The sequence below is a fragment of the Eschscholzia californica genome, unplaced genomic scaffold (assembly GCF_041429995.1).
Source record: "Eschscholzia californica isolate CP2 unplaced genomic scaffold, dmEscCali1.0.p SCAF_2, whole genome shotgun sequence".
Classification (NCBI taxonomy): domain Eukaryota; kingdom Viridiplantae; phylum Streptophyta; class Magnoliopsida; order Ranunculales; family Papaveraceae; genus Eschscholzia; species Eschscholzia californica.
In genome coordinates this window covers 3,820,483-3,831,876 of record NW_028238309.1, presented here as the reverse complement: position 1 = coordinate 3,831,876, position 11,394 = coordinate 3,820,483, and the positions used below count along the sequence as shown (strand labels likewise).

The 11,394-nt window shown below is 36.1% G+C and overlaps 1 protein-coding gene across 1 annotated transcript; it reads left to right on the top strand.

Annotated features, from left to right (window-relative positions):
• The first annotated feature begins 674 nt into the window (after positions 1-674).
• LOC147555379 (uncharacterized) lies at positions 675-1,523 on the top strand. The gene has a single exon (XM_086657726.1). It carries the CDS (start codon positions 675-677, stop codon positions 1,521-1,523), a length of 849 nt encoding a protein of 282 aa, XP_086513852.1.
• The last annotated feature ends 9,871 nt before the right edge of the window (positions 1,524-11,394 follow it).

Genomic DNA, 11,394 nt, shown 5'->3' with positions numbered 1-11,394 from the left:
ACAAAGTAGGGGGCCATATAGGAATTAACTCAATAAATTTGGTAATACTCTTTTATTTGCAATTATGTAGCACATTACCATTCGTAAATATTTAGTTCACTTAAAATCTCATCTAATGATAGACACAACAATAACTTAAAATGCGACAAGCCAATGTTGATATACATATAACATATAAATGGAAAAAAACTTATGAATAACAAAAATATTTGCTATAAATCAAATTTAATTTGATGTGTTGATCGAGAGATTTAAAAAAATATATATACATGATCAAAAATATGAAGATAGAGGGAGTTGCACTCAAAACCTTTGGGAGGACCCGTGGGTGCCAAACATAAGGGGTTTCAAACCTCATAAGAAAGACTTGGAAGAAGAAGTACCAAATATTTTCTTAGTGAAAGATCTTATGGAGGAAGATGGAAGATGGAATGGGAGGTTGCACGGAAAAATGAAATTTCTCCACTAAGTCGCTTTATACCACTATCTAGAAGGAACAACCGGGCTCGTCCAGTCATATGGAGCTACCGAATGGCTTATCTTGGACAAAGATATGGAAAAAATATAATCTCATGCCAAGAGTCAAAACCTTTGTTTGGAGAATATTGCATGATGCATTACCAACAAAGGTAAAATCACTAAAGTTTAATCTACATGTTCCGAAAATATGCGATATGTGTAAAGAAGAGAATGAAGATATTGATCACTTATTTAGAACTTGTAGAGTTGCAAGAGAAACATGGATGAACTACCCATTACATCTTAGGGTGGATGGAGAAGAGGATTTTACAAAATTACTCTGCAAATGGATTATGGATATTGGAAATGGAGAAGCCACAGAGCTTCGGTTTTATGTAGCTTGGTGTCTATGGAAATCACGAAATAAATGTGTGTTCGAGCATGTTATTCCAAATCCTTATCGAATTTTACAGGAAGCTGTTACATTACAAAAGGAGTACTCGGGCACTCTCTTGAATATTGAACACACAACTGTAGAAGCATTGGAGCATAGCTCCTATTGGGTCCCACCAGGAGATACAGAACTTAAGATAAATTGTGATGCAGCGTTTGCCGATGGAAGGGCGTCGGTAGCAGCAGTATGTCGAAATGCACAAGAAGAATTAGTTATGGCCTTTGTCAGAAAGTGCTCCATCTCGACAGCAGTTGAAGCTGAAGCTCAAGCAGTTAAATTGGCCATTGAGACAGCAAACAGGTTACCAGAGTATGTGTGTATAGTTGAAGGAGACTCACAAACGGTCATAAGTGCGTATTCGAAGAATTTAGAAGAATTTCCTTGGCAAATTCGAACTATTATGAGAGAAATACATAAGGCAAAGGAAAAACTTCGGGACATAAAGTTCAACCACTGTATTAGGAGTGCAAATTTTGTAGCTCACTTATTGGCGAAACAATATTTTAATTCCAGTTTAGAGCAAGCATTGGAGATCTATGATTCTCCTTCTTATCTTGTAAGCCAGTTGGCGGCAGATGTAACCAATATAATTTCTCGCTCAAGTAGCTAATAAATTTAGGCATTGGCCTCGTTTCATCAGAAAAAAAAAACTCAAAACCTTTTGAGTTACTAAAAGAAGGGTCTACCAATTGAGCTGAATGTTAACAAGTTACCTATGTTGTGTGTTTAGTTCCATATATATTTTTCTCGGGGCCCTCTTGTGTATTCCAAAGATTGCTTTAGTGGCTTTGGGCCTAGGGTGGCCCTGATAACGGGTCAGCACAAGTCGTGCTGCCTTATAAACGTGTTGTGTCGATTCGTTTTCGAACCGAACGACCAATTGGCCACCACTAATTTGCTTGGAAGTAAAAAATATTAGGATTCTTGAATCTTAAAGATTTCTAAGTTTTCAATTTATATTGAACCAAAATCTATCCTATATATCTCTAAGATTTGTTATGATTTTAGATTACTATATCCAAACTTCAATCTTAAAATTAACAAAAAATAATGTTTGCTTGAAATTATTATTTTTTTCTACAAAATTATTGCTTTTGTAAAAACTGTTTTTAAAAAAACAAATAAAATTGAAGTACATTCTATTTCCAAAACTGTATTTTTGATATTTTTTACAAAAATAGTAATTTTTTTTGGGATTTTTGAGCCAGGGGTCCAAAAAGTGGGGGGTAAACCCAAAAAAAATCCACTCTTGCCCAAAAATTAGTTGCAGGTCCAAATGTCAGATTTTTTTTTTTATTCCCCTCTTGCCCTTGGACGGGACATGCTGACGTTTCCCTGAAAAAAAAAAAATGTCTGGTAAATAAAATAATTTACCAGTATACGAAAAATTCAAAGTTTCAAAATTTTTTGAAAATTTGAAAACGAAATTTCAAATTCCCGCCCAGCAAACCATCTCTTCCCGGTAAATAAAATAATTTCCCTTACACAAAAAATTCCAATTTTGAAATTTTCAAACGAAATCTTTTTTTCGAAATTTTCAAATTTTTAAACGAAATTTCAAATTTCCGGCCAAAATATCAAATTTTTTTGAAAATTTTAAATTCCCGGGCAAATTTTGAAATTTTTTTGAAAATTTTAAATTCCCGCCCAGCAAAAGTGTCTTGTACAGAAAAAAATTTCCAGTAAATAAAATAATTTCCCGGTCTCAAATTTTTTTTTTCGAAGTTTTAAAATTTTCAAGCGAAATTTCAAATTCCCGCCCAAATTTTTTTTACGAAATTTCAAATTCCCGCCCAAAATTTCAAAATTTTTTGAAAGGGCAAATTTTGAAATTTTTTTGAACATTTTAAATTCCCGCCCAGCAAAAGTGTCTAGTACAGAAAAAAATTTCCAGTAAATAAAATAATTTCCCGGTCACAAATTTTTTTTTTCGAAGTTTTGAAATTTTCAAACGAAATTTCAAATTCCCGCCCAAATTTTCAAATTTTTTTACCAGTAAATAAAATAATTTTCAGAAAAAAAAATCGTTTCCCGAGAATTTTCGATGGCATGAACGGTAAATACTTTATTTTCTAAGGGCCCTTTACGTAATTTTGACCCCCAAACTGACACATTGGACCTCCCTTTCATTTTTAGGCAACTTTGGGTGAAATTTTCATTTTGGCCCCCTTTTTGGACCAAGGGCTCAATCCCTCTTTTTTTTGGAGTAAACTTACATCTACTCAGTCTTTATTGACTCGATGCCCTTTATTATTTTTCCTATGGACCGGATTCATTTAATTATGTAATTATAATTATGGCCGAATCCAATCCATAGTGATGTTTTATTACACGGCCTTTGTATGTGAATTTGTTGGAAATGGTGGGTGGACTAGAATAAAGCTCTAACAAACCTTATAGTTCATTGGGTCTTATTTTTTGATGAATGATTATAAGTATATATAGACATGTACATCTTAATCCAATTGATTGTGAGTTTTTAATCTTTTAGCAAGGGAAACAATTTACAAGTCGGAAACATAATTAAATGAGAAACTGTTTGGCTCTAAATCTTTTAAGATGCTTTGAAATCGTTTATTGTTATTTGATGAAGCATTCGTACGGCTAAGGTTCTAACGAGTTTGTATATCGAAGCTATTTTTCGTCTCTGTGTTGTAAACGTAATTATTTGTTTTTGAAAATGAATAAGCAGTGCAAGGCCCAGCCAAAAACAAAAATCAGAAAATAACAAACCAAACGAAAGAAAACCAAATTGGCTCGGAGGCCTTTTCATTAACCCCACCTTTCCCTAACCCCGGTTGTCTCTCTCAAGTTCATGCAAACTATGTGGTTCAACTCTTCATTGTGAACATCTAGAATGGTTTCGCCGTATTCCATTTCATCTTAGATAGGTAGTCAGGCCCGGCCCTGGCCCAAAGCGAGCAATGCCTCGCTTTGGGCCACCACAATTTTGGGGCCACATCTGTGAGGGCGCCTATAAGAGTTCTTACTTGATTAATGTTTTCAAATTGGCCCAGCCCGTAGCTAGCATGAGTGTAAGCATTCAAATTGCACTCACCGTACTCTTCTTGTTCTTTCAACAAATGGGCCCACCAAAATTATACAACTTTTTCAATAATGGGAGATTTTATAGGGCCCCCTCATTTTTGTTAAATGGCCCCCCCTCAGTGATAATTTAGCAAGTAAAATGGTTCATGGGGAGGCCTTTTAACAAAATTGGGGAGGCCTTATAAAACTTCCCTTCAATAATTAATGGAAACCTTTTTTGAGTTTTGACACATGTCTATACTTAACAGGTAGTCTGTGAGTCTCCACTCCATAACCCATACCCGCTTCTTATCTCTCATCTTTCTACATTTTATTTTTATTTGTATTTGAATTATTATTGGCAGCAATATTAGTTATTATTTTTGGATTTAGTACAAAAAATAAATATAATTATTTCGAGTACACCAAGCTTTACTTTTATTTTTTGACTTCATCACTGGATTATTTCAATAGTGTAATGTTAAAAAATAATATGGTTATTATAGTTCGAATTTCTCTTATTAATTTTTTCATATATGTAAAGTACAATTAATTTAAGTATTTATTTTGGATGGTTTCCATCATTTTTGCTGTCCTACTAAAGTTACGTCAAATAAGAGTTACAAAAAAACTCGGATTTTTCAACCTTCCAAATCCTCCACCTCTTTAGAAAAATATTCGGTTTCTTCTCATCAACGGAGGTCGGAAATTTTGTCTGTGTGTCGAACAATTTTGTGGTCTTTTTTCAAATAATGAAAAACGCAAAACTGTTATTATACATAATGTAATTAATGAAAGTTCAAAATAATCTAATTAGATGAACTTTATGCTATCTTAGACGAATCTAAATGACCATCTTGTGAGACATCTCCTTCAAATGTAATATGAGATCTCAAACTCAATGTTTTAAGAAGTCATTCCAGGAGAATAATAAACATATTACTAAAGCTACTAAAATCTTGAAAACCAAAGACAAAACTATTGCGATGAATCCAACCAGGATGAAATTGGTAAAAATGTATGCATTTTTTAATGATGAGAAAGATGTTTAGTTTCGACATAGATTATGCATGATGGGCTCGGGGCGACGCAAGTTCATGAGGGCCTAATGTAAAATTTACATATAATACAAGGGGCCTCATTTCTGGACTTCGCTTCGGGCCACCTAAAAGTCAGGGCCGGTCCTGTAGGTAGTGTGTTGTTTGGTTAGTTTCTTATAAATATGGAACAGTCGTAAGCTTCTCAATCCTTCCCGTAGTCTCTTCACTTACGTCCATAGCCTATTCATTGTCCACGGTAAAGATGTTCATTGAGTGAAGCCTATGCACTGGTTATTCATTTTCAAAAACAAATCCTGCACGTAGTCTCTTCACTGATCATTGACCACGACAGACACGACTTTGACCCTTGTCGTGCCCAGACCACAAAGGTCTGGGCACGAAAACTTCCCATGGCAATAACCAAGATGTTGTCGGGCCATAGTCGTGACGTTTCCGGCCATTGCTAAGGCGGGTTGTGGCTAATGGACCAGCTTTTTCTGGCTATTCATGATTTATTTATTTCATAAATAAATTTTTCAAAAAATGAGTGATAGATCCAAATTTGGGAGGTAAATGAGAGCCCAATCCATTTTCGGCCAAAAATGTGAAGCAGGTCCAAATGTCAGAAAACAGTACTTTTTCTGGTTTTATTTTTGTTTCCTCCCCTTCTTGCCCTTGGACGGGATATTTCCCAGTTTTCTGACACTCTGGCGCGAGACATCGAATTAATTAGTTTCCCGTACATGACGACACAACAAAAAGACATTCAAATTTTTTAAAATTTCAAAGATGGCGCAATTTTTGACGAAATTTCGACCATTTTTTTTGGATCCCGTCCATTGTATTCTGTTTCAATTCCTTCCTTGTTCCTATTCATACATCCAAAGATCTTCTTCATCATTCTTATTTTGTTTCACATTTTATCTTCTCCATCTTTTTCAATCTCTAAAAACATCAAAGTTTCTCGTTCTTTCTCTCTCTAAAAGTTTTATGTTCTTATTTATCTCCTTCATCTCTTTCAATCGATTTATTTATTTCTTCATCTCTTTCAATCTCTAAAAACATCAAAGTTTTCAGTTCTTTCTCTCTTTAAGTTTTATGTTCTTATTTATCTTCTTCACCTCTTTCAATCGATTTATTTATTTCTTCATCTCTATCTTTTTTTAATTTATTTTGTTTCCAAATCTTTCCAGATTTATACATCCAAGATCTTCTTCATCATTCTTATTTTGTTTCACATTTTGGAAATATTTGGTTTAAAGTTGACCAGTACATCCAAGATTTTCTTCATCATTCTTATTTTGTTTCACGTTTTGGAAAGATTTGTTTCACATTCTTATTTTGTTTCACATTTTGGAAAGATTTGGTTACAAAAAAAAAAAAAAATTGGTTTAAAGTTGACCAGTACACAGAACAATTCCCGGTACACAAGAAAATTTCCACTACAAAAATGTCTAGTACAGAACCAAATTTCCAGTAAACAAAACAATTTCCAGTACACAAGAAAATTTCCCAGTATAAAAATGTCCAGAACATAACCAGATTCCCAGTAAACTGAACAATTTCCGGTACACAAGACAATTTCCGGAAAACAAGAAAATTTCCAAGTACAAAAATGTCTAGTACATAACCAAATTTCGAGTACACAGAACAATACCCGGTACACAAGACAATTTCCAAAAACACAAAAAAAATTCCCAATAATAAAATGTCTAGTATATTATTCGGACAACAATATTATTCAAGCCGATTGAAAGGATGCCAGGTGGCCCTCCCCCATCACGATAACAGGCTTCTATAGGTCCCCCTACCACAAAAACAAGCTCAAGCCTTGGAAGATGCTGAGTCAACTGAATCATGACCGAGACAACCCTTGGATAATCATTGGGGACCTTAACTGTATCCTCGATCCTAAGGAGAAGAGTGGTGGATCCAAAGGTTCCAATTCTATTGCCCCGAAGATCATAGATATGATTAACAGACTAGGACTTTTAGATTGGGATATCAGGGTACTCCTTTCACTTGGAGTAATAAGCAACTAGGGGAGCAATTGATTCAAGATAGACTGGATAGGGCTATGGCTAATCTTAATTGGCTTCAACAATTCAAATCTTATGGCGTCACTCACCTTGAAGCGGTTGGGTCCAACCATTTGCCTATCCTACTTGACAACAAGGATCCTAGTCAGGTTAACCCGAAACCCTTCAAGTTTATCAAGACGTGGATGACCCACCCTGACTGCTTCAACTTCATTGCAGACAACTGGAACCACATCAAGAAGCACCATAACCCTAATAATATCCAACAGGACCTTACTAAGCTTAGCAAGCAGCTTTCTAATTGGAACAAAACGGTCTTCAGAAACATTGAGAACAACATCAACCGGATTACAAAGAGTCTTCAAAATAGTACATCTAAAGAAGAATACCACAAACTCAACCTTGCACTAGAAGAGCTCTACAATCAGCAAGAGAGTTTATGGAAGGAAAAATCGAGAAATAACTTTATCACCTTGGGCGACAAAAACACTAAGTATTTTCACTCCCAAGCGATTCACCGTAATAGAACCAACAAGATTAATGCTATAAAAGACAATAATGGAGATTGGCAGGAAGACCTAAAAGGCATTCAAGACACCTTCACTTCCCATCTCCTCAACATTAGCACAACTATTAATCCGGAAGAGGATCAAGATACTCTCAACCTTTTCAATCCCATTATCTCCCAGAATCAAAACGTAGACTTGCTCACTATACCAGGAAAAGATGATATTGATTGGGCTATTCAAAGTCGCAAAAAAAGAAGCAGCCCCGGGCCCAGACGGATACCCCCCTTTTTTTCCCAATCTAATTGGGAAACTGTCAATGCAGATATTTATGACCTGGTGCAGAACTTCTTCAAAACAGCCGAGCTTCCGCCAGATATCAATCATACTCATATCTGTCTCATCCCCAAAACTAAAGTACCTCAAACCCCTGCAGACTATCGCCCTATAAGCCTCCTGAACACCATTTACAAGATCATTACCAAGCTGCTAGCAGATAGATTCAAACACACCTTAAACCCGATTATCACCCCTTTTTAAGCAGCTTACATCCCCGGTAGACAAATCACAGATAACATTATTATGGGCCAAGAGATCATTCACTCCTTCAAGAAGATGAAAGGTCCCACAGGATACTTTGGGCTCAAGTTAGACATGTCTAAAGCACTCGACAGAATAGAATGGAACTTTCTTACAGACATCATGAGGAAATTAGGCTACGCCGACCATTGGATCAAGATGATACATACTTTCATCAACACTTCTTCTATGTCAGTTCTTATCAATGGTCGTCCAGGTAAAGCCTTCTATCCGTCTCATGGTATTAGACAAGGAAATCCACTCTCACCGTTTCTCTTCACTCTTGCTATGGAAGGTCTTAGCCGCAAGCTTATGATTAACAACAGTCAAGATAGATTTTGGGCTTTCCGACTAACCATGCTGACTTTGAGATTACACACCTCCTTTTTGCTGACGATTACATCATCTTCGGTAAGAACACGATTGAGAACATCCACAACCTAAAGAAGATTCTTCAGGACTTCTGCAATTATTCAGAGCAAATGATCAATTATGCGAAATCGAACATCTTCTACTCCAAGAACTCGCATCCCAAGTTCAAGAAACTCATAATGCGAGCCCTTAAAGTCAAATATGCCTCCGCCTCGGAGAAATACCTGGGGGCCCAACTTTTCATAGGAGCCCAAACAACTAAAGTTTTCAAGGATATCCTCGAGCACATCAAGAATAAACAGCAAGTGGAACCACTCGTTCTTATCCCAAGCTGGTCGTACTGTGATCATCTCAGCCATAGCGGCGGCCGTACCCCGATACCAGATGCAGTGCTTTGCTATTCCTAAAGGAATAAACAAAAGTATCAAGGTCGTTCAACGGAACTTCTGGTGGGGTAAGTTTAAAGGAATATGCACCAAAGCCTGGTCTGATATATGTAGACCTAAGAATCTTGGAGGCCTAGGGCTCCACCTGCCAGACCTTGATTAATACCGCTTTACTTTCTAAGATGGCGTGGAGGCTCAAGAAAGAGCCGGAGGCGGCTTGGGTTAAACTCCTCAAAGCGAAGTATTTTCCTCACTCCCAAACCCCTGGCCCAGCTAAAGCACATCACTCATGGAACTGGAAAACGATCAAGAAGCACTACAACCACATTGAAGAATTATCCACATGAGAAGTGCAATCCGAAAATGAGATCAACATATAGACTGACAATTGGATCCCAGATATCAATGGTATAATCCCGAACAACAACCAATCCGACCTTACCAAAGTATCTCAGCTTATCTTGAACAACAACTGGAATATTGATATTCTCAGAGAAAATTTTGATACTACTACTCAGAATCTTATCAGAGCCATCCCGCTTAACACAGAAGGAAAAGACCATCTCAGATGGAAGCTTACCAATTCCGGAAAATTCACAGTAGCCTCTATGTACCAGCACCTCAGCTCCAATAATAACAATCCTAATACGAGCAATCAGAACTGGAACTTCATCTGGTCTCTCCCGACAATACCGCGTATTAATTTGTTCATCTGGAAAATCTGTACCAAAGCTCTTCCAGTTAGAGAAAGAATAGGAAAATACATTGACAATAACACTTCTTGTCCTAATTGCACGTATACAGAATCTACTGAGCACGCTCTATTACATTGCGTTTTGGCAAAAAACATATGGTTCCACTACAATATCATCTCTGAAAATGTTACATCTATTTCAGACTGGATATTCTCATGGGAAGTGAATGGTAACATGTGCTATACCAATGAGAATATTCACTTTGCGAACATATTATGGATCATACGGAAAGTGAGATGCGATCACTGTTTCCAGCACGAAATCAATGATCTCAATAAAATCATCAGAATGATTGAAAACTTTCCAAAAATCAAGAAAATACGAGAGAAAATCAAACAAAAAACTAAGGAGAAATGGCAACCCCCAACTCAAAACTTTATAAAGATTAACGTTGATGCATCTTTTCTTAACTTAACATCCAATATTGGAATTAGCTTGATTGTTCACAATGCAGAATCAAAATTTATAGCAGCGCAAGTAAAAAACTACCAGAGCCAGAAATAGGAAGAAGGAGAGGCTATGGCGATATTATTCGGAATTGAATGGGCGAAAGAGAACAACCACAAGAATATCATTATAGAAAACGACAATATCAATCTCATCAAGCATCTTCACAATAAAAATCACTCGATTCACTGGCAATCTCTAATTCATATCCGGAAAATTCGAGATAGTAGAAACAAATTCAAAGCGGTGAAATTCAAGTACACAAAGAGAGAATGTAACTCCAGCGCCGATAAATTAGCTAAATGGGCGAGAAAGAAGGAAGCTAGTAAACTGTGGAGGAATGTCCCTTGTATGTTAGTTAATATTTATTGTAATAACTTTGTTATTTAATATATGAATATCTAGTTCAACAAAAAAAAAAAAAACAAATTTCCCGTAAACAAAACAATTTCCAGTACACAAGAAAAGTTCCCAGTATCTAGTACATAACTAGATTCCCAGTAAACTGAACAATTTCCGGTACACAAGACAATTTCCAGAAAACAAGAAATTTTCCAGTACAAAAATGTTTAGTGCATAACCAAATTCCGAGTACACAGAACAATACCCGGTACACAAGACAATTTCCAAAAAGCAAGAAAATTTTCTAGTACATAACTAAATTCCCAGTACACAGAATATATGAAAACAAATCAATGGAAAACTATCAAAAATGAGGAAAATTTAATTTTAAAGAGATAAGAAATAAACATCAATCTCTAAATCCTTCCCGTAGTCTCTTCACTTACGTCTATAGCCTTTTCGTTGTCCAGGGTAAAACATGTGCCGACTTGGTAGCAAAGGTTTGATGTTCATTGTGTCAAGCCCAAGCCCAAGCCCAAGATCAAGATGGATTGCACTCAGACTTGCTACTAGTTGTAAACCCAATTCTACTCCTTGCAATTCGTGAATAAGTATAGTCTGAGTCTCGTCTAAGAAAAACATCGTAGCCTGTATTATTCTCGTAGCCTGTATAGTCTGAGTCTCGTCTAAGCAAAAAAAAATGTACTACTACTGAATATGGTTTTGACACGGTCAATATAGAGCTGTTTGAGTATTATGAAACGATGGGGTGTGTTTTAACCTTCGTTGGGTGTGAGCAATTGAGAAGTTTATTTCAAAGAGTTACTTTTTTTTCTTCTTTTTCTTGTTGAGAGGAGATGGCTTATATTAATGACACATACTGTGATACACCTTTAGATAATTTATCAAACTTTCACGAGAGTGATATATAATTTTTATTGTACTTTTGTAATCCTCATGATTAAGAGTTATATATGATTTACTCAAG